Genomic DNA, 25,088 nt, shown 5'->3' with positions numbered 1-25,088 from the left:
ATTCTGTTTTTGCACTTCCTTCCAGAAGTTATTCTGATTGTGGCACCTGAGACTATCAGCCATTTTATCGGCCCTGTTTTGATTTTCTAGCCTCTTACAAATCATGCGAAGGTTGTGTTTAAACTGCAGGCACGTGATTTCCGCATTATTTCAAAAAGGGGACCCTGTTTAGGTTTTCCTCCCTGAATGCAACATCGGACTTTAAACACGACAGTGCACATCCGGTACCACATTAGTGGCTCAACAAATCTTTGAAATCCCAAGGACTTGGAAAGGGAAGGGAACGGAACGTTAAAACGTACGAATCATGGATCGATGCCAGAGCACGGTTTTCCTCCACGGCACACCGATGTGGTCAATGGTGCGAAGATCAAAAACAGCGATTTGGTGCAACTGGTAGAACACCACAATATGTAGCATATATACATATTATTTATTTATTTACTATTTTACCATTTTCAAGTTAGAGCCCGGTTCTTTTCGGTGGTTGACAACGCAGAAGTAAGAGTATTGTCATGCTAGTCGCATGCGTTCGGTTTTGGGTGACAATGAGTTGACAAGAAATATGATGGGAAAAATGGGTGTTCCTATTTAACTATGTGAGACACTTCGCATTGTCGTACATAATACCTTTCGATTTTATGCAGCTCACATTGTTTATGATAAAATTCAGAATCCGAAAAAGAGACAGTTGATATTATGACGGAGACATTGCCATTTCCCTTCGGTGTAGATTTCCAGAACACTCCTTTTCTAATGATTTTCCAAATGTACGAAGACACGCTGATGCGCAATGATATATTTATCACAAGAATCAATAAAAACCCGGGAGTCAATATTTTTTTCGTGTTTCCTTCGGCGAGAAAGAAAACAATTTTGCTTATATAAATGTAGCGCGGTGACACAAGATTTTTGTATACATTTATCAAAATTGCTTTGTGAAGTTTCAGGAAAATGACAACACTACAATATTTCCTTTTGTTTCTCCAAGTAACTCGATGGTATTTGTTGGCCATCACTGCACTACTCATGAGTGGGAGTTCTCTATAGTGTACCTGAAGCTTTCACTGTCTAGTCGACACTTTCGGTCATCACTTTTCTTCTTACCATCACTTTTTCGGAGAAAAAAAGCTCGATGAGAGACGTTTACGTTTCCGTGGGGTTTTTTTTCACCCTTTTTCTCTTTCTCCGTGCATCGTGTAGTAAACACCAAGATACCAATCATCTCCTGGGGGACGAATTTTGGAAATTCCGAAAATTGAGTCCGGATCGAAAGTACACGAGTTGTAACCTTGCCAAAAAGTAAACCGTCAGCTAGCCGATGTGGACAGCGACCGACATGATGACGCACGTTCGTTGGGACAAAATATTGAAATAAATAAATAAATAATAAGTATATATATATATATATATATATATATATATATATATAATATATATATATATATATATATATATATATATATATACATATATATATACATACATACATACATACATACAAATATATATATATATATATATATATATATATATATATATATATATATATATATTATATATATATATATATTATATATGTAGTTCTATGATCTAAATGAAACATGCTACACCCGCAGCCAGTTTATTTCGAAGTGACGTGAAGTTTTGACAGAGACTGAGAGAGTGACGAACGTCAACCGTGACACGAACGATAATTCTCTCATACATGCCCCTAAAAAAAAATCGTGCGGGTGTTCAAGGGATATTATAAAGTTTAAAATACAAAACTTTCTTTTGCATTTAACTCAACTCGACATCACACCATCGCCTCGCCTTTGCCTCACTGTCTCCTGGAAGGTCAAGGACGGGTTTCATTCTGAGTTCCGCTGTCACATCAGTTGTAGGGAAGCACGGCGCGAGAGCGGCTTCCTCGTACAGGCCTATTAAAATGTCATTGTCAGATCTCAAATTTCGTCGTACCAAAGGGCCATGTCGCCAAAGGTCATACGTGTGGCATCCAAGAGTAGCGATACATGAGAGATTTAAAATTCCCCAAAGGGGTTGCTAATAAGTAGTGCGTCAGAACGGTAGCTGCGCGAATTTCAAGTCTGAGCGAGATACCGTTTATAAAACACGTTTATTTTTAGCTAGCATCCTGTTTATCAAATTCAGCTATTAAGCGTTTAAATTTGCTAATTAAAGATGCCGCTAATTTAAAGCTCCATAAGCTGTATCTTATTGCTATTTTTTCAGAACTTTTGTTTTGTGGTTTTCCTACACTTTCTGCATTTAATCCCTAAACTGTAATTTAATGCCAAGTATTTAGCATACCAACACAACCTATATGAGTATAATCTCCATTGTTATTATTGAAAATTGTATTCAAGTCCGGACTAGAATTCATTTGTAAACAATAAACAGTGATCACTGCACACATACAAGCTGTGTTGACAAAAAGAATACTTGAAATTTCAACATGACAAACGGATTAGGGTCAGACACGGTAGTTGATATACAGAAGCAGAATACTGAAAAACTTGCCACAAGTTACGGCTTATGTCCCTTTAATCTCTTTTCTCATGTTTACTATGGTCAGGATATCTTTTCAGCTAAATTAGAAACCTGCTGATTGCAATGAAAATCCACAATCGCTAAAAAAAAAGAATGCATCTAATTCAAAGTGTTTTACAGTAATCTAGGTTCTAGACACGACTGTAGACTAGCTCTGCATGGCAGGGCTGTGTGTTACCACACAACCCTGCCATGCAGAGCTAGACTGTAGACCTACACTATGATCGTCCTCATTGATTTCGACCACTCGCTTGACCACTCGCTTGTATTAGCGTGACTTTTAAAATAAAATGATCGTTGACTTTTAACCCTTTGAATTTTTGTCATTTTTTGTCACCTTTAGAAAATATACTCAAGTCAATTTTTTTCAGATTTTTGTGAAAATTTTAATAACTAACTGAAACGTAATGTTCATTTGGTCCAAAATTATCAAAAAATTACCAAAAAATTCATAAAAATTGGTAAAAATGTTGCACTAAAATTGTGATTAGAACAATTACAGCACTCAAAGGGTTAATAGCCGCGTGACAAATACGAAACCAGGCACAATCTTTTGTGAAAAGGAGCATGCTTTGAAATTCGGGTGACAAAACTCAAAGAGATCGTCGCAATTATTTTGGTCTTTTTCCTGTTCGGTAGCACAGCATCTGTTAGGGGGCGAGGCTGAAGGTCTAGGGCATAACATCTCCCAAAGTCGATTATGAGAGATGGATGATTCATGCACTTTCTGAGGAGAATCATTGCCCCTGGGACCCCGGGCCGGACAAAAGGAGTTGGCATCTGTCTAAAGGGTTAAAATTCGGCGGTTCATGGCTTAATAGAAGTATCGTGTGTATTACTGTAAAGTATGACGGGCTTGTTTCAGGGTAGAACCATCGCACTTTTGAAGAACGCATGCGATACTTTTTCTCTCCCATCTACCGTTAATTCTACAACTAACTCATAATTATACAAACTAATTTTACTCAGTTGGATTTGCTCGCGCGCACACAGACACAGACAGACAAACAGACACACATCAATTCTATTAGATCCCCTATAGTTAATTTGCTAAATATTACTCTCCTAAGAGGTTTGCGTGACGGCAACCTGTTGGAAACAACTTTGAGACCGGCTATCTAAGCGGAACTCAGCAACACACTTGCCGAGCGCCTTCAGCACACGACCGCGGCACGGTAGCACACGAGATTCCTACCCCCTCACGAACAGTTTCGAAATTTTGCGTGAATCGGTAGACTTTAATCAACAGACCATCGTGAGTAGGTGCTTAACGTGACGACCGGGAATAATTAAACGACATATCGTCGTTCTTATCAGCAACTACTACTTTGCTCTCGGTGACATTGTGCATTCTTTCAACCACAATTAAAACCCCGCCGCAACGTTGAACGGGGTCATGATTTGTTACGACTCTTGGAAGACAAAGGGGACATTATCAAATAAATAGCATCGTCGACGTGTTCTCGCGGGGATTGGGTCATGTCCTTAATTTTAACATCGGTGTGTAAACCTGCTCCCACTCCTTTCGCGTTCTTTCGATTTGAACAATCTCTGTTTGACGAAACGAAAAGTTCGATTCAAAGTTTACCACAAATTATGTAGTTTCATACCCCGTAATTGATGACTTGGCATTCTCCAAAAGAATGCGTTCGGAGGCGTTATATATCCGCCCAGAGCAAACAAAAGTATGGAAGTTTTGACGTCATAGTGCGCTCTGAAATGTTGGTTTGACGGGGCGAAGTCTGACGCTGCGCCATACATACTCTGCCCATGCATCGATCCAAGCCGTAGATGAAGACGCCCTCACTGTGAATATTTCTCTTGGGATGATGGCCGATTCACCTTTGCTTTGTGTTCATCGTATAGTAGACATTTTGAGAACATTGATTTCATCACCAGCCCCCTCCCCGCTATCTCTCTTAGAACGCCCGTTGGATATCCCTGTCATGCGTCACTTGAATTTGTTCATAGTCAGTGTCACATATTATTTATTCCCCTCCCCTACAGTTCGATGGGCATCAAACGGAAACGATTTTTACAAGTGGCCCAACTTTCATGTCACTTTAACTTGATAATGTCCCGGAAAGTTCATGAGTCTGTCTACCAACAAAGCGCTGAATTTGTCGACAAAAGAGCGACACGCGGCGCTTATCGTCGGAACATTCTCATCACTGCGCCGAGATCAGCTCGAACCAACTCAGAGTAGACGGCCCATGTCCAGACGGCGCGGGCCTTCAATGCACCTGCTGCGCTGACGTTGGAAAGTACCAACACGATACAACGCTCTTTCTGCTCTTTCACGAACTGCAAAGTAGCGTGTCATGATCACCGAATCTGTCACCACAATACACGAATTAATGTTACCCTGACTCACATATGGAGTGGCACTATAGCTAATTTTTGTAATGTGGCATTTCGATTTTTTATTTTTAGATGTTTTACTGGAAACAGTAAATAAGTGTTACAGAAATGTGTTACAAGACATTTTTCAACTATCATTTATCGTTGGTGTAGTATTTAAATCTCTTCACAGCAATAGTGTCTCTAACTTGTCTCTTCCCAGAGAAATCTTGGGTGGTTACTTTGTTTAACTTGCGGCACTGATACAGAGCAAATAAATGATGGTTTCCTATTATTCATTTATTGATTTTCAATTTGCAACGTTGTATATTGCATCACATGAAAACATTATCGAAGTGAAAATGGGACACTTAATCTTCTTTATTTACCATAATGATTCCAATGGTAACTTTAATTGTTGAATTCTACAATTCACCGAAATTAATGCGGATGCCACGGACTGCCGGTTTGGCAAAATACCTGACGAAACTGTTTTAGAAAGTTGAATTTTCAGGAGAGCTACTTACATACGCACGTTCAAGCACATTCATACATACATACATACATACTATTGCAATATATATATATATGTATATATATATATATATATATATATTTATATATATATACTTACATACTTACATACGCACGTTCAAGCACATTCATACATACATACATACATACTATTGCAATATATATATATATATATATATATATATATATATATATATATATATATATATATATATTTATATAATCGGCTTGTGCCAGTGTGTTAGGTACATACAGAAACTGACACGGTTGAAATGAAAATTAAGAAAGAGTAATATCCCCCGAAAACCATATTGGGTTGTCCGTATCGAGAAAAAGCGTCTCATACGATACCAATTCTTGGTCAAAGTTGCATGAGAAACAAACATGGTGACTTACATCGGATTTCTAAGAACAAGATAATTGAATAGCCAAGTTATCGAAACTCACCTGATTCCCTTGAAAGAAGCGAATTTAGGATGGAGGAAAGTTTTCTCCGAATAATAAGTGTGGCGCGGTCGATTGCCTCGCCTCAGTTCAGGCTTGACGCGACCGTTACGTGCGAAACTGACTGGACCACTCTCCATGACTGGAAACAGTGGTCAGGCGTGCGTAATCTGTATAGAGTTTTTCAACAGGCCACGGTGCGATGTAGCCCCGTCGATGATTAATGTGCGTGTAGAAACTGCAACTTTGGTGTGCAAGAGTGTGCACACGACCCCCACACACAGTGGTTGCCCAGAGAAGCCGAAATCGTCCTTTTAAACTCCCGCGTATGCAAATAGATGGTATTAATAAATTTTGTTTCGAAACCAGCATGCACAGGGGGAAAATACAAAATAGGATAAAAGAACTGCGCATTATCTGAATGCGTTTACAGAACTTGATGAAACATTTTTGTTTGGGGAGGGCTAGTAATATCATCCCGTATTCAAATGTGCACATGGCATTGCTGTATAGGCCCAAAAAACAAATTTTGTCGCGATAATTTTCGGTACTTTTGACCATCTAATACTTTTGACCCTATTTCAATATTGTATTGAGTTCAATTCAAGCCCTCTCCCCCAAATTTAAAATAGAATTTGGTACGTATATGGGCAAACTGCCTTCACTGGTCTGGTTGTGTCAGCGATAAAACTCACATAAATATTTATGTAACTCCAGGCCAAAATATCTGTTGTCTGTACCATACATATATAGTTTTGTCGTCATCGAATTCAGCCATAATATCTGCCTGGCGATATTCACACGTCTACGGGCCAAATCTAGAGGGGTGACGATTATTGGTACCATTTTGTTTGTTGATGTTTCTCTCGGATACATGTTTGAAACGCAGATAATTATTGGTTGTCGCGAAATCCTATCTTAACCCCGCTCCAAGGCATGTGTTAAATGATAGTAGTACAAAAGAAGCCACGCGCGAGCTCGAGAACAAAGGTTTGATGACGGTGGTATATATATACATATATGTATATATATATATATATATATATATATATATATATATATATATATATATATATATATATATATATATATATATATATATATATATATATATATATTTACCACTTCTTTTGACCGGATGACGAAACATTTTCCAGAAACCAGAACAATAACTTCCCAAAAAGAATAAAAAATTAAAAATACAGTAGAAGATGACGTCAAAACCTAGTGCCTGTTCCCCCAATTGTTGCTGATGTAAACAGTACGCGCCTAAAAATTTAAAGAGTTTTAAACGTGTGTCTCGAAGAAAAATTAATTTAATTGCAACCACTGTCTGTCATAATCAAGAATGGTAATTAGAGAGATTAAACTTCTGTACCATTTATACAGAATACACAAAAATTACCGATATTTGACATTTAAACTTCTAAAAATGGCTGCTTTCCGTAAGTCTCAGTATGGGGGAAATTAATTTTTCGATTTTCACAAGTTAAAACAAGACAACGGATAATTAATTTAACCTTGCTTTAAAGTGAGAGTAAAATTTTGTAAAACTTTGAGAGTCCCTAATATGTGTGATTTTATTTAATATTTGATATTAATGTCACTGTATAATAGTACTGTTTCTATTTTTTTATTGTGTATTGTTAATCTCGTGTGAAATCATGGGCATCTCTAGTAGGCAGGCGTTGTTGGAAGGGATGAAACGAACAATTAAGCTTAATATTTTTCAGTGCACAATTAAATTGATTTGCCTCCTAGATGCTGTGCGATTCTAAAAGCGTTGACTGAAGGCTTCAGAAATTTCGTGCAGCACACCACTTGGACCCGTGGTTCACACAATAGTGAACATAACCGCATGTTAATCTTTCATCGCTGCCATTTTTGGACACAGCATCATTACATTGGATTGTCTGTGCTACTCCGCAGCGAAACCGTCCCATGTTACGTTGCACCACTACATGTCTCGACGATCAGAACTTTTCAAAATATCTCAAATCTACGGAGATATCCAAATTCCCCACACCCTGTCGACCAATCATTGCCAGACACGTCGCTTGGTTAATTCGGGATGGACGTTTCCAATACAGTTTCCTTACTGGCGTCGTTGTTTACCAAATATTTGTCAAACTACACATACAATTTTGGAACCAGCTGTAGGCATCGATGGATTTAAATGCAAAGTGTTTCACGGTGTCGGCGTGATAAGTATATTAATATTTTAATCATCTCCTACTGTGTTCGGACCGATGTTTTCTCTAATCGCGTGCACGTACATCAGCCCTTTGAAAGGATTGCGGATTTTATATTGTCAAAGAGAGAGAGAGAGAGAGAGAGAGAGAGAGAGAGAGAGAGAGAGAGAGAGAGAGGAGAGAGAGAGGAGAGAGAGAGAGAGAGAGAGAGAGAGAGAGAGAGAGAGAGAGAGAGAGCGCTCGGGACAGGCCAGATGTTGTGTCGAGAGACACGTACACAGCAGAAAGAGTCGGGCGAGGAGACAGTAACAAAATCGAACTGCCGAACTGCATCAACAACAGAGGGACGGTCAACACAGGCATTGGCAGATGGAGGCAAGATCAAACAAAAAAGATGCCTACTCAAACTGACCAACTGACGTACAATGCGTAGCAATACCATGAACACAGGAGTCAAAGCAAGAATTAAAAAAATCGAGGAAAGTCGCAGACAGACGCAAAATACTACCCTTTCATACTCGGCCTTCGTATAGACCTTCGAGAAAGTTGTCCCTTGCTTACAAAAACTATTGGAACACTGATAACCCGTATACGTGTCCAAAAGATTTCAGGCGAAACCATAAAGGCACAAAGATCATAAAAACGGAAAAAAATATGGATCATAATCTTTGTTGTAAAGTTAACAATAATGCCTTTGTCTGTTTTGAACCGAAGCGTAAAATTGAGAGACGATTACTGAAAAAGCAATAAAAACAGATCTCACTTTGAAAATACAAATTTTTAAAATTGAGAAATTGATCTGACTTTTCATTAAGTTTGAGGAATCCGATGTTGTCACGATTCCCGACATATTTCCATATTTTGGCATGGCAACCGTTGGTTGCCCGCGTATGCGCAGCTGTTACCCAAATTGCTTTTTGCTCTGGGGATGCAGAATTAGTTGACTTATATACTTTGGGATATTTTATGTATAGTGATTTTTTCCTGCTACGTGAAAATCATAGCTTTTAATTGTCGTACTTTTGAAGTCATCGAAAGTTTCGGTCGATAACTGCCTATAATACACGTACAATATATTCGTTTTATACGCCACACTCTTCTTATCTACGCATAATTCTGGTCCACCTGGGGCCACGTCAGAAATTTATGTGCATTTTGCGCTCGAAGCGAAACTGTTCCCAGTGTTAGGAAAAGACAATCTCAGGTTAGCCTCCATTTTTAACCCTTTGAGTACTGTAATTTTTTTCCCTCAAAAATTTTAGTGCAACATTTTACAAATCTTTATTATTTTTTCTGTAAATTTTGTGATAATTTTGGACAAAATGGCCATCACATTTCATTGATTACAGTTTCTTCTCAAAATTTTGGCAAAAATCTGAAAAAAATTGACCGGGGTACATTTTATACAAGCAACAAAAATTGACTTTGGCGCTCAAAAGGTTAATGATTAAGAGTGACCGGTCTTTTCTTTTAGCGCAATGATATGACCGTGGAAAGATATGACCAAAACGTCATTAAAATTTTGTTGCCAGCAAATGACCAACAAAAAGCGTCGGTTACCACAATGGACATATGAATTTTAGTATATGCTTCCAAATGTGGAATACGAAGTGTGAAAGGGAACACGGTATGCTATAGAATTCGATTTGAAATAATTAGTGTCTTTAAAGGGAAAATGTGTATTTTTTCAAAACATCGGGTGCAATAAGTCGTACAGAAGACAGTGTGCAGTATTTATCTGTCTGTCTGTCTGTCTGTCTGTCTGTCTGTCCCAGCTGTTTTTCCCGTTTCCTCTTTTATGTGGGAAGGGAGTTTATGATCTGTATTGGACAAATCCGACAGACCGATACGCTGGCAAACAGAGATAGCAGACGGTCTGCAAAAATGGTCTGACAGACAGACAGACAGCAGACACACAGACACACACACAAAGATGAAGTTCTCTTCTTGGACGTCTATCTGTCTGTCTGTCTACCCCTCTCGGTTGGCCTGCCTGGTTTCTGGGACATGTGCACCGAAGCCTAATATGATGTTAAACTAAAAATCAATAAATCAGAATGACTTGTGGTAACACGCGGCGGCGTGACTCCGTCAGCCAGAGATGATTTAAATCTAGCGAAAGTAATGAAACATTTGTTGCGATGCTGATAAGAGGAAGCGATTACATGCACTATGGTTATGGATTTTATTTGAAAAGGACTTCATCGAAAATCGACTGGTAAACAATTGCAACTTCTACCGATGGGTTTCCGCCAAATCTTCATCGTCTTGGATGGGACAGTCAACTACTATTCCTTGTGGTGCTTAGGCCCACGTTCCCTCCGTATGAAGACTTCTACAGATAAAAAGTGTGAAAGAGGATAAATTCTTTATTGTTTACATAGGTTGAAATAGGTTGAAATATGTCAACTATTGGTCGGTGTGGGGGGAAAAAGCCTACGAGTTGGCGCCACATGGCACAACCATGTCGATACTGAAAAAGCAGTGTAACATCGCTTGACGTAGAAATACACAAAGATATTTCGTATATCTCACCAAAACGACGCGAGCATAAACACTCAAGTTTACTGATACACATTCCTAGCAAGCGAAATAATAAAACAATATGCACGTTTCTGGTCTTTTAAGTCACAAATGTTCCATTTATTCGCAAACTACAAAACATGTTCGGTTATGTTGGAAGACAACAGTTGCATTGAACTGGTTCAATGTTTGAATGTTCCTTAAACATGATAGGAACTAATTTAGGATAATTGGAGGTGAAGTAATGTCAGTTTAATCTGCAAATGTTACCTCATCTGCTTTTCTTTTTAGTCAAACACTTGTTTTTACGAGTAATTTGTAATATTGCCACATTCAGCTATAGGACGCCTAACAATTTTGAGAAATTTGAAAAATATGAAGATCCAACTATCAAAAAATTAGTTCCAATCGTGTTCTTAAATGCAACCTGTGAATTTCTCGTACCTGCAAGATGCCAGAATTATTACCCGTCGTGTACTGCCTATGCCAGCCATAATATATACTGAATTGTACCCCTTTCTGCAGGCCTTCCGAGAGAGGGCGTGCTATCGTTCAGTAACATGTCCGTACACACGGAACTCGATGTGCTATAAGGGACGGACCATTAGATCCTGGGAGGGGGGTGGTCAAAACAGAAAAAAAAAATTTTCAGAGCAGAAAGTTAGGAAAAAAAAATCTTCAAACTAGTTTGCAAAATAAAAAATAAATAAATAAGAAGACAAAGGCGTAAAAAAAAATCTGCAAAAGTCTTTAAAATTTTGAATTTTTTTTAGATTTTACCGACAGAAAGCAACTTTCTGTATTTTTAGTACATCCACCCGGCACATTTTTAATTTTAATTTATACATTTAGAGTGACTGTATCCCTTATACTGGAAGTTGTGATTATCTTATCTTTTCAGGACTTTTGTATTCTGATCACTTGAAAATTATGAAATTATAGAGCCTGTTTTCTACTTTTTCCTGCGTACAAACCAAGTAGGTACACTAGGTAAAACATTGAAACTATGGTATGGTTGTCAAGACGGAAAGTTGTATTTGCCTTTTAAGATCAAGGTAAACAGATGCAGGCCACATCAGTTTCATTTTTTTCACAGCATTTCATTGCAATGATGAATGCAAGAATGGGTGAACAAGTAGAAACACATCAATAATGATAAAACAACATATCAAGTCATTATGTATTATTTTGCTTTTAAAAGGCATTTTCAATTCTTTTTTCTCAAAAAACAGCCTCAAAAAACAACAGCAACACATGTTTTAACATTCAACAATACACTACGTAGAATGCCATCTATCCAACAAATCCCAACACAAAAACACACAAAAGGGTTGAACTTTGAAAGGTTCTCGATAGCAAATACTGAATAAATCTGCATGAATAATCGTTTTTGTGTAGCAAATTTCAAAGAAATTGGACAAGCCCTTTCAGAGAATACAGATTTTTTGACCATGAATGGCATAAATTGCCCTAAAAAGACAAATATTGAAATTTCAACACATCTATACACATTCAATCAATTTGGACATGCTGCTACAGAGAAATAGATGTTTTGATCAAAAAAGGGCAACAATTGCTCTAAAAACACAAATATGCAAATTTAACTATATTATTTAGCTTATTTTAGCTTCTCAGCTTGTCAAAATCAATTGTAAATCATGAGATATGCATGATGTTTGGTGGGGTGAATGTAGGCATTTCACCACGCAGTAGAAAGGGAAGCCAGGAAACCAAAATAGTCAATTTTCAAAACTATAGGAAGCTACTGAGGAGCAAGAAGACCATGTTTCAGAGGAAGATGTGTAATCCGAAAAAAATGCTCCCAAAGTGCCACCAAATAACACCATTTTTCTCTATTTTTCGAAAGCTCCAACAGCAGGAGGGGGACACCCCCTCCTGACCTCCCCCCCGCAAAAATACTCCCCAAGTGCCACCAAATAACACCATTTTAATCTCCATTTTCAAAAGCTCCAACAGCAGGAGGGGGACACCCCCTCCTGACCACCCCCCCAAAAATACTCCCCAAGTGCCACCAAATAACACCATTTTAATCTCTATTTTTCAAAAGCTCCAACAGCAGCAGGGGACACCTCTCCTGACCTCCCCCCCCCGTGACCACTTGCGTGGCCGCTTGTGGTGCTTGGCACCACATCTTTGCCCTCTTTATCTTCAGACCACGACGAACTAAAAAAAAATATAAATCTGAAAATTTACTCTGAAAAAAAAAATTTGCACAGCTAATCTCAATTGAAAAAAAAAAATCAGAAATTTACAATTGTAAAAAAAAACAATTTCACAATTTCATTGTGACCACCCCCCCTCCCAAGGTCTAATGGTCCATCCCTAATGATGATCTTTCAGCCACAGGTCGAAATGTCATATCCACTATATAACCAAGGGTGTAACCGTGAAGAAACGAGCAAATACTAACCAAACGTCATTGCAGTAGCGACATCAATGTTCTCCTGTTCTGTTTCTGACAATTTGAATAAGTCATCTTTTTAATTATTGGCCTACACTTAGGAGAAAGTGCCAAAATGTGAACATCGAAGGAAAGTTTTAGCCAAGTACATATAACTACATAAGACCTTTTGCTATCATTCTTATCATTTATTTTATTTTGGACTACATGTATCGCATGTGTTGGGAAAAATATTATAGCGCCAGTAAGTATAAAAACACCGATGAACGGTAGAAACGTGCTTTGATATCAAAACGACAATACAGCCGAGAGAGACGGCCAATGTACCCATGATGCAACGCTACGCAAAATCATACAAACAAGCCTACAAGCGCAGATGTTCTCTAAGATAAGAATTGCCATAATGATTCAAACAAACGTGTTCTATAGCTTGACCCTCTCAGACTTCAAACACTGTAGGTGACATGTACAACGCGCAAGTGTTTTGATACTCACAGTCTTCGTTAAAAAGGGGGTCCGCGGAACTGCGCTCAACGGTCGTATGGGGTGTAAAAAGTGTGAAAGAGGCTCCCCACCTAACTATCCAAAATGTTTTTGTGTCGCGTTTGTGTTTGATTCGTTTCAAAAATATGTTTCTACATTCTTATCCGATTGTTTGTGTTAATAAAAATGTTTTTTTCGCCTCGGATATTTGTAGGGAAGTTTGGATTAGTGTGTACGGTAATGTATTGTTTGTGTGGGGAAAGCGTATGGCGAGACGCAGCCGGACCTATTGTGCACAGTCGCTCGAGAGCTATTCAGCTCTGGGACTATTCGCCCCATAGACGAGTATACAGAAGCGAGGGTTATTTCTCGCTTCTGTATACTCGTCTATGGGGCGAATAGTCCCAGAGCTGAATAGCTCTCGAGCGACTGTGTATTGTGTTACAAAGTTGATAGAGTGGCCTTTGACGCTTGCGTTTCGAAACCCGAGTGTGGTTTCTCATCAGTCGCAGTGTAGATTCTTTCCTTAGTTTGTGTTTGTGAAAAATTATTTTAATGCATTTTAGTGGTCTTGCTCTTCGAGTAGCGAGGCAAGTATATTAATGTTTGGGTCTCGTTGAGAGTCCGTTTGGTGGTTCAGTTTGTTTGTTCTATGTTTCTTTACTTCAGTAAATTTTGTTTTGATTAGTGTGTCTTTTAGATTTTTGCCGAGGTTTGTGAATTTTTAGGCAAAAGTACCACTGCGGGGTACGGATTTTATGTTTTCTGGATCAAGATACAAGTATCATGATCGATGTGTTTGTTCTCGTACATTTTGTTTAATAGTTCGTGTACTTTGTTTACTGTTTGTTCTTTTGGATAGTTAGGTGGGGAGCCTCTTTCACACTTTTTACCTTGTAGCTTTCAATTTTTTGAGTGACCCCTTCCGGTTCCTCCGACCCCCAGGCCGTAAATAATGACGGTTCCCTTAGGATGAAAAGATTTAAATACGATAATGGATCATGAGTACGAAGTCATGCGTTTCACCATGGGCATGGTAATGTACATGCATTTTTCAGCTTCTGCGCCCCCTTGACGAAATGCTACTCTCTCTCCTCATGGCAAGTTACCATTGAATTTGATTTAATGTTTCGAGGTGCATACAGTACACTATGATGGCTGAGATGACGATCCCAGGCATGCACATGCTACATTATCATCTCAAGGCAATGGCGCCCTCTATGACAGAAACGAAAACGGGAAACAAAACGAGGGGATTCCCCTCCAGAGAAAGTGGAGTGCAATAGCGTACTTCCACGATGGAGTGACCGTCGTACTTCCATAGGTTTGAAATTTTGACAGAAGAAGTAGAAAAGCATACATGCTTCTGATGTAGGTGAGATCACGTCGCAACCAGGCTACGGACGCCCGTAGGTGTCAAAGTTATTGGTGAGTTGTTTTAATTTCATGTTGCTTGGCCATAGCATGGCTCCATGGCCAAAGCAATCTGTCGCTGACAACCAATAGCCTAGGTATGTGAGTCATTGTCCAGGTGGGAGGTCATTCATTGTAATTCGGCATCGGCAACAAAGGGCGTCAGCTTCAGGAACGAGAAGATAGCATTGTCGAGTTCATCGTACGTCAAATCATGGTTGATCACGATCCAACCGCTGTGTCGGTTCCAGGTTCCATTTGTCATTGATAACCTTCAACTTGAATATTAAGGATTCAACCGTTATTTCGTTGTCGGCTGCAATATCCACGACACTGTCGTCATTGTCTCACTGTGAAAGTTCTGCTTGAACGCATACCGACCCTTGCAAGTTGCCTTGCTTTTGACAAAGGCGCTGTGTAGGCCTATATCGATCGCAAACTATCTGCTGTGTCTCCGATCAAAATGTAGACCAATGTTTTATGGTTCTTGTTTTCTATGATAGATTGGTTAAGCTTACTGTTCATGCGCAAACAAATTCAAATCTTGATGTAAAATACGTTTTCGGGCAGGAGTGGAGATAACTGAACGTAAGCCTTTTGGTGCTAACTGAAAGGCTTCACTTGGGACATATTAGTACGTTATCAATCACTAAGCCAAAGCCATCTTCAAAAGCTATTAGGCAGAACGGGGCCACAAATGGTGTAATTGATAAAGCGTATCTTACGGTTGTTAGATAGCCTGTGAGTACCCGTTCACGTATGATCCATAGTGCACGGAGCTTTGCAAATTTCAAGACAAGTCTTTACCCTTTGGGTTTGTAGCCAGAACAACGAATAAATCATAGAATGTAGACCCTGTAAAATTTTACTTACTTTTGGTCTGTTCTCCCGGTCGCATACTTCCGGTTCTGTAGGTTCCTCTGTGTTTATGTCTGTCTTCGTTGCTCTGTCGCACCAAGGGCGCCTGTGGTACGGTTCATGGTCGGACTGAAGTGAAACATAGAATGTGGTGCGCATTTTGCTCACTATAACAACAACAACAGTAAAGTCAATCGCATTTCCAGAGGAGATCAGGCACAACACTGTACGTTCTCAGTTAGGTTGCGAGAATAACATCAAATATTCAAGTTCCTTTTAGCACGATGTCGTTGAACAGATACCGTAGCTGTATTTATCCCAGACGATATTGATGAACGCTTTCTTGGCCTTCATAGTGATGGCATGCCATTTTCTCGAGTTTGTTGTAATATCAGAGAGGGCCTGTGGGTTAGAGTAATGTGATAAGGCCAAAGTAATTGAATTCTTTGTATTGTGTCCTCTCTAAATGGAAAAAGGTACGCGTCTGAGCGGCTGAAAAACACACACAAGAAAATTAACACAATGCAATTTGATTGCAGCAAATAAAAAATTGCAACAAAATTTTGGTTCAGAAAAGCTAAGCGGTCATGTCCTAAAACTTCCTACTCAGATACACTTTGTGTTTTTCATGAAAACCTTAAAAACCTAAGCGGGTGGGGACGCAAAACAAAGAATTTAATTACTTTGGCCTAATTAAGATCTATGGAGTGGAGTAAAGAGTGAGTACATTCGTGACTTCGTCCACAATTGTACAGGAAAAATAGCTGTGACTTTTGGTGACATTTTCATCATTTGTGTTTAATGAAATAAGTACATTTTATTCTTCTCTCCTAAGTTTATGCATTGAAATAAATATTAAACTTTCTCAACACAACTAATCGCGTCAATTATGCAATGTTATTGTTGACAAACGGATTTATCAAAACGCACTTGTCGGCATCAAAAAAAACCAAAACAAAACAAAACAAAAAAAACAAAACTACGGACATCACACGTACATATTTAAATAGTAAACCACAGCAAACGACGGTATACCACGAGACTTTGACGAGTTCACGACAAAGTATGCACGAGCTATAGCGAGTACATATTTGGAGTGAACTGGTCAAAACTGAGTTGTATCCCGTCGCCGAGGGGGTTTATTGCATATCGTAAGAGTATGTAGAAAACCTGCCATGAAACGTCAAAACAAGACTTTTTCTCTGTCTGAGAGCTCGCGCGTGTTTGAATTGTGCGTTATCATGAACATTAGCCCGGTTATTTTCAGGTCTCTATACAATTAGATGGCTGTATTTGCGCCAACAATAAACTAGTATGACAAGACTATTATAGAAAATTTAAACTTCGATATGAGTTTGGGAGTGGAACAAGAAACCGTCCTTTGCAAACTAAAAATGCTACGAAATGCATCAAAAGTTATAGCTTATGGGTGATGGAGCTACAATCTTTGATATGTGTAAGTAGTACATGAATTAGCACACCGTCCCTCCACCCACGAGGGGTGGAGGGAGGTGGTGGAGGAGGTGGAGGGACGGTGATTAGCATAATGTTACACGTTGAGTGAACCTTTGACAATGCATTGCAGTAGTCTGATATAAAAATTACAATTAATTTGTAAATCAGACTACTCTCGTTAATAAAGTGTAAATAAATAAATAAGTAAGTAAATAAATAAATAAATAAATAAATAAATAACGTTTCTTATTTAAATTTCACATCATAGACCAAGGCATGACAGAAACAGCAAGGCGTTGGGCTGACCAACTAAGACTCGTCGACCCCCACGACGTCCCTAGCTTGGCAAAGAATTGCAAGAGACTTGAGGAGTTGATTGAAGATGCAGACGTTCATGCTTCCCTCCCGAGGTACAGAATACAGATACAACTGCTTGGAGATTCCAGGGTGGGAAAGACGAGTCTCCGAAAGAAACTCATGGGAGAGAAATTTGATCCCAACGAAGGCAAAACAGTGGGAATTGACACGGAGATATGCGAATGCACAGACGTCGATGAAAATTGGCGACGCCTGGGCGACCATCACGACGACTACGAGGACGGCATGGCTTGGTATGTGGCAAGAAAGTTAGTCGAGGACTGGGGTACTACTGAGAAAAAATATGCTTCAATGACATCAGACTGGGGTTTCCTGCCTTTGCTCAAGGTCCTTATTCCCGTTGCGACATTGTTTGTGTTCTTTAAGTACGTTCACCATGAGAATAAATTTGTCTTGTCTATGGTCACCATCACTGGTATTTGCGCAATGGCCACAGACAAGACAAACGCGTATAGGATGGGATCTTCGTTTGCGGTCTACGTGACATTTGTTGACATGCTGTACCACGTCGGCATTCAAAAGTTTGCCATCGAAGACGTTTTTGCGTTTCCTTTGCTTAAAACAGTCGGCGTATCATATGCAGTCAGCTCTTTCGGCTTTGTCCTGGGCATGGCTCTCGGTGCAGGTTTTCGCAGGAGTATGGCTTTCGCGTTCACCTTGATGTTGGCTCCTTGTCGAAACACATGCGATACCCCCTCTGCTGACAGCTGTCATTTTTCTCAAGGTAGCACAGATAGCTTCTTTATAGCTCTTGGTGTTTTGCTTGCAGGTGCCATGTATTCGGTATACAACAAATTTCTGGAGAACGTCTCTCTGTCTGTACCGCTGAGGTCAGTGCTAAAGGGTGTGGCGGCGGCAAACGTTTTCATTGCTCTCGCTTTCTCGGCTATAATTACCTTTGCCAACTCGCCAGCCATGTACATATTCTCTCTGTCTACTTTGATGGCTTTCGGAGCCTTGACTGGCCTGTTCTTTGGGCGACATGCTGGTCCAGAACTTGCAAATTGTCCAGTGCGGGTTGCAACAGTTGCTTTTGCTTGTGGCTTTGCTTATCTTTGCGGGTGGAAATTTCCATATCAGTTAGATTACAAAACAACTTTAGCAGTTCTTGGATGCTTAAACATAGTTGCTGTCGAAGTAATTCGCAGTAAAACTTATAGAGAATGTCCGGTTCGATTGGATAAAATCTCAAATCACTCATTCAACCAACGAGCGAAAACAAAGAGTTCCTCCTTCTTACCCATAAAATTAAGTCTTTGGGATTTCGCAGGTGATGAGTTGTTCTACAACACTCACCAAGTATTCATCGCAACACATGCAATTTTCCTACTCGTGTTCAACCTCAGTGACTTCTCGGAAACTCGCACAAGGGAGGAACGTCTTCAGCGAATTATCTTCTGGCTTCATTCTATATGCACGCACTCGGAACAAGCTCCATCATCAGTATTTCTCGTCGGCTCCCATAGAGACCAGGTGCCAGTCCAGGGACAAAAAGAAATCGCTTCGTTCTTGAAGAAGTCTCTCTATGACTCAAACTCATTGTACTGCAAGTGGCTCATTATCAATGACGATAACACACCGCTGTGGATGGTTGAAAATTCAGCTGACAGAGACGGAGATCTGTGCAATTTACAGGCAACCATACGGAAACTGGCATCCGCGGCTGACAAAAAGGACGGTCAATACCCGATACGTTGGCTAAAATTTCAAAAAAGTATAAATAAAAGATGTGGTAAGGGGACGGAACGTACAGGTCCCTGGTACAAAACACTCACTGCCAAGGTGTTTGGCGAGGGGCAAGATGTACCGAATGTTATGAAAAGAAATAAGCTGAAGAGTGTGGTGCCGTTTGAAGAACTTTACACATATCTGAGAAAATCCCGTGACGTTGAAGACAGGGATGACTTTGTCCGAATGCTTCAGTTCTTCCACATTTCCGGGGTAATAATTTACGTCTCGACTGATCCAGTTTTGAGACAATTCGTCGTTCTTCGACCCGAGCTATTGATTGATGCCGTGAAATCCATCGTCAACGTACCGAACGAACGGGAAAGGGATCCGTCCTTGGCAGAACACTGGAACAACCTATCTGCTGGAGGCGTCATCCACCAACTACTTCTACAACACATACTAAAAAAATTGGACGAAAACACTATAATTCTGATGAAGATTTTACAGTGCTATGACATAATTTGCCCATTGAAGAGGATTACTAAAATTCCTTACGGCTTCTCAGTTGAGGAGTACATAGTCCCCTCAATGAGACCAGATTATGATGGGAAAACCGATCAGCTAGGTCCTGTCAGGCCCTATAGGATGTTCTACTTTGATTTCGGATTTTTCAGGCCAGACGTGATTTTGACCAGACTGATGGCTAAATGTCTTGCCCTTTCAAATCATGTACAGATATTCCGAAATGTTGGACGATTTACCAGAGATGGAGCATTCTCAGTTAGACTTGAACTTGTTAATCATCTCCCAGAACAACATTTTATCAAAGTCGTCGTGGCCTTGGTGAAGAATTCAAACCCTTTCACATTCTTGAACAGACTGCATAACTACGTCGAAGCTATTCGATGTAGGGAGTTTCCAAACCTGAAATTCAAATGTGGCGTTCTCTGTGAGTTTCCGCCCCCACACGATGGATGTTCCGATGGGGACATTCTGCACATTCTCCCAATCTGCAAACAGGATGAAGACTTCCCTGTGATCGGGTCAACAGTGGTCGGTTTCTGTAATGGAGTGCAGCAGGATATACAACTTATCGCATCAAGAGTTACTTTCGATGTAAGTAATGAAGTTCATTGTTTTCACATTTCGTTAAATCCTTGGAAACAGCGCCCATTCGTTTTTTCTGTATGATGCAGGGCCACATATCAAACCTCAATATTACAAGGCTTTAAACCTTTCCCTCAAACTTTACCTTTTTGAAAACGAAATACTGAAATCCTGTCTTATTTCCGAGTGTTTAATAAAAATGTGAGGTTAAAGGTCAAATACTGTCAAATAACAGCCAAAGTTATTGACCTCCGCGTCCAATGACACAAAACTTTACTATGGGATGAAACTTCATATATTACATACTTTGGTGTAAAATATCTTAATTTATGTTTTCCATTTTGGCAGGGTACCAATGAAGGCGACGAAGACACAACAACTGGCGTTATGGACATTCCATCAAAAGACGGTAAACCTTTGTTCGTCGATTTCTCGGTTTCAACTTAGCATTCATGACTGCATTGTCAATCTTGACCATATGATTAGTTTCAACTAGTGACTAAATATTCATCGGTGATATTCTTCAAAAAGTTCAGGATTTATAAAACTTCCTCATAAATGTTTAAGATCCATAGACCTCTGCAAGATGATCGTGTTTGTTTCTCCCACTGAGTTTATGATTTCATGCATACTTATATCTGTAAGACATTGAAAGAATCCTGATTATCAGTAGAATCTTATGGTGTATATGCATTTGCGCAAAATGATATTAATTTAATCAGACACATACAATTTTAAATCTTTCATGCCTATTAATGATACTTATGTCACAGAATTTACAACAATTGCATATTTATCTTAATTTTTAAATGCTATCTCTTTAACCCTTTGAGAACTGTAATTGTTTTTCACCTAAATTTTAGTGCAACATTTTACAAATTTTCATGATTTTTTTTCTGTAATTGTGTTTGTAATTTTTGAGCAAAAGGACACAACTTTCCATTTACTGCAATTTTTATCAAAATTTTCGGGGAAATCTGAAAAGAAATTGTCTTGATCTGAAAAGAAATTGTCTGCACTACATTTTATGAAGGCAACAAAAGTTGATATTGGCATTAAAGGGTCAATTAGGTAGATAGGTTTCTACTAATAAATAGTGCAAAAGGAGAATGTATAATCCGACCCTAAAAACCATGAACAAATGTTTTCTGCAGAAGGTACACGGTCCCCGCTCAAAGTACCATTGTTCTGATTTCTTTAAGCAGACGCTGATCCGAGTTGCTTTGATATCTATGTGATTTGTAGCCGACGGGACGATGTCTGGGTACAGGACAGTCTTGTGCCCCTTCTAGAAAACGGACCTCACGACGTCGCAGTCAAAGTGAACGGGTACGAGAAAGACACGCACACAAACATCAACTACCTGAAGAGGTGCCCTATCAATATCGTTGTCATCAGTAGACATTCTGTCCACGACGAACGGTGCTCTGAGGAGAGGGAGTTCGCCTACCAGCACCATCCTTTGGCGAATGTCATTCACATTTTCAAAGACCGATCTCGAGACGTTCTGGAAATAAAGAAATGCCTTGCGTCTTCTCATGGGTTTCTTGATTACTGGGAGCACAAAAGCAAAGGCGAAGACGCCTTGTTTAGCAATAGACTGTCGCATCTCGTTCATGACTTAATTTCGGTGTAAGCACCTTGGTACCATTCACTCATTTGTTCATGTACTATTCTTCATTCAATAACCGGGGCATCATCACCGGCAGCTGAGACACTTTACATGTCGATAACGGTTACCAGAGAGAAGTCCTCACACGATGTTCCTCACATGGAAGCATCAAGTCTGAAAAATGCGATTTGAAAAACTTCGGATAAGTGTTAATGGAAATGGAATAATCAAATCCACTGTAACTTAGTCTAAACATGTAAAAGAATGCATATGAGGCAGTTAGAACTAAATGCATCACTGTTTTATGAAGATGATTAACAGTTGTTTGTCGGCTACAGTGTGTACGCTATCTCTTGTTTTATTTATGGATTGAATCATGTCACGTGTTCCACAAAATTCCCCGATTGTCCCACTCTGTTCACAGTATATGTTAATGACCTGCCCAACGTTCTTAATTCTCAAGGTTCTTCATGCCTACTGTATGCTGATGATTCTAAACTTCACCGTACGATCACGACACAGAATGACTGCTTTGCTCTTCAATGAAGCATAAATATTTTGTATAGATTGTGCAGTATTTGGAAACTTAAACTTAGTGTCAATGGCCTTGGTACTTTACTCACGTCTATAACATGAGTTCCAATTATCACATTAATAATTAGTGCGAGAAGGGCTTTCAAAATGTTAGTGTTTATAAAGCGTATGCCCAATAACTTTTCTAAGATTTCAACACTGAAGACCCTGTATATAAACCATATGAGAAGCCATGTGATTATTGTTGTGCTATCTGGTCTCCTTGGCAGAAAATACACATTGATAAAATTGAAGGTGTACAGCAGAAATTTGTGATTTTTTTGTTTTAAAAATTGTACAAATTAAATAAGAGTTCATTATTGTCTTTGTGATAGATTTTATCTTCCGTCTCTCGTAGGTAAAGGAGATTTTTGGATGTTTGTTTATTCATAAAATTATTAACGGTCAGTACAACTGTCCGTATTTTCTTTCCAAGTTTTATTTTAATGTGCCTAGCAGACATTTGTGTCTTCAGCAGTAGAATTAACTTGAGAAAGTTCTCCGTTATTTTCAGGTGTACAAGTAATTTTAATGACGTCTTCAAAGCAAACCCACTCCTTGATTGTCCTGTCTATCTTCTGGCTTTTGTAGACTGGCCTGTAAAGCCCACTTGTAACTTTTTCTGTTTTTATTATCTTATCCCTTTTTGTGAATATCGTTGCTTATTGTGTCCTTGTTATTTTTGTTTTTCTTTGTTCATTGTACCTCCGGCGGTTTTACCTTGTAAAGTCGATTTTACGGCCCCTGCAAATTTGCCTCCGGTCCGTTATTACCATTACTGACGAGATTATTTAGTTCAGAGTGATTGTGAATTATATCATAGTTTCCATATCCAATGTCTTTGCAATGTCAAGGTTTATTCATAACTTTAAACTTTGATAGCAGACATGCTGACCAGCAGCATGAATATTCATGCCAACATACGTGTGAGTAAGAGGAGCGGTCGATTATTATGGCCGGGTCGACAAGTCTGTTTCGTGATGTCTATCAAAAATAAGTAGCCTCTTCAAACTGTCAAAAATCCACGACGCCCTTAGTAGACGGCACTAACTTTATGACTCCCTTCACTCGCCATTGCCAGAGTAAATTTTGATGACTTTTGTCAATATACAGTATTTTGTGCTATTTACAGTTTATGTTGAGATGAGCAGTATTTTACCCGGCATTATAGTCTGTTCCGGATGAAACCAATTAAAAGTCTGCTATTAAACCAAATTTCAATGATGGTTGCTACCGGAACATAATGATCTGTACACTTTAAGCTAACGGTAACATCAGCGTTTAAAAGCTTTTCTTGAGCATATACAGTGTAATGTGTCTCCCAAAGTTCAAAAGTCTTTCACTCCATCAGAGCTTCCGTTAGGATTTTCAAACTGCGTAAGGCTGTACGCAAATAGTTTTTTTATTTGCGTAAAATGTCTCAAAATGCTTACATTGACAACTACATGTAAGTACCTATAAAATAGCTGTATAAGCGATATTGAAAAACCAGTTCAAAAGTCGATGAATTAGTGTTCAATAAATATCAGCAATGACAATGTTTTTTCTTTGATGAGTTTTACATTCTTTAATACTGTTCTGGTCTATTCTCTGCCGACGGTATTCAATTCTACTTTTTCTGTCTACCACTTCCGACGATGTCTTTGCTGCCTAAACTCTATCATCGCTGCTCTGAAGTCAAATTCGCTAAAGTCTTGGGCCTTCCACGATTATCACCACTAGATTTTTTATGACATCTTCAGTCAGACAACATTTCGATATTTTGATCCTGTTTTTGGCACTGAACCCACTTGCACATGGGAGAGATGAGACTGGAATCACGACTGCAATTATGGCCAACTGCAATAGTCGGAAAAAGTTCACGATATTCGTAAAGAAGCGTGCAGACGGCCATAACACTATTGTTTCTAAGTCCGTATAGCATCATTCTCGCAGGCCAGAGCACAGTCCTCCACCAAAGGACTGTGGCCAGAGCAATAATTTCCGCTCCTCTGACCTACGCAAAAATCAAGCTCTGGCAGATTACGCCGGAAACTGCGGAAGTATGAATGGGGGTTAATTAATTATTCATGAGAACATATCATCAGAATTAGCCAATCACGAATACGTTTTACAAAGTCATGTCGGATCGTAAGCTCCTCATTGTCTGTGTGTACACAATCGAGCTTTCAGGGCCTGAGATCCTCTGGTTCTGTTGCACCTCTTCCGAAATATGTTGCATTAAATCCGACAGCTTTCAAAATTTGACCGTTTTTCTGTCATGATCGAGAGCAACTGCGACACCATGTGAATACTATGGCTTCGATAGGTACACAGACTACGGCCATCAACGAACCCTACCCGGTCCCACTGCAAGGTCGTCCCCGTACATTCAGTGTGACTATTTTCGGACGATCTCGGTTCGGACATTCAAAGACATGCTGTCCGTTGTACTCACTTTGCTCCGTATTGATAGCGTTTTACAAGTCATGATACGGCATATTAAGTCAGGTGACGCTGCTGTCCCGTTTTGAATAGTTAGTTTTCGGTA

General features: G+C 39.3%; 1 protein-coding gene across 1 annotated transcript; it reads left to right on the top strand.

Annotated features, from left to right (window-relative positions):
* The first annotated feature begins 14,735 nt into the window (after positions 1 to 14,735).
* On the top strand, positions 14,736 to 24,098 carry LOC139143421 (uncharacterized). The gene is made up of 4 exons (XM_070713724.1): positions 14,736 to 14,919; positions 17,486 to 20,382; positions 20,722 to 20,782; positions 21,579 to 24,098. Exons 2-4 carry the CDS (start codon positions 17,494 to 17,496, stop codon positions 22,007 to 22,009), a joined length of 3,381 nt encoding a protein of 1,126 aa, XP_070569825.1. The 5' UTR covers positions 14,736 to 14,919; positions 17,486 to 17,493; the 3' UTR covers positions 22,010 to 24,098.
* The last annotated feature ends 990 nt before the right edge of the window (positions 24,099 to 25,088 follow it).

Source organism: Ptychodera flava, chromosome 11, assembly GCF_041260155.1.
Source record: "Ptychodera flava strain L36383 chromosome 11, AS_Pfla_20210202, whole genome shotgun sequence".
Classification (NCBI taxonomy): domain Eukaryota; kingdom Metazoa; phylum Hemichordata; class Enteropneusta; family Ptychoderidae; genus Ptychodera; species Ptychodera flava.
Note: the sequence above shows the minus strand (reverse complement) of the source record. Positions and strands in the feature narration are given on the sequence as shown.

Coding starts and splice junctions, on each gene's coding strand:
- LOC139143421 (XM_070713724.1), top strand. CDS start 17,494: ATGACAGAAACAGCAAGGCGTTGGGCTGACCAACTAAGACTCGTCGAC. Junction 20,383..20,721: donor CATCAAGAGTTACTTTCGAT/GTAAGTAATGAA, acceptor CCATTTTGGCAG/GGTACCAATGAAGGCGACGA. Junction 20,783..21,578: donor GGACATTCCATCAAAAGACG/GTAAACCTTTGT, acceptor TTCTTTAAGCAG/ACGCTGATCCGAGTTGCTTT.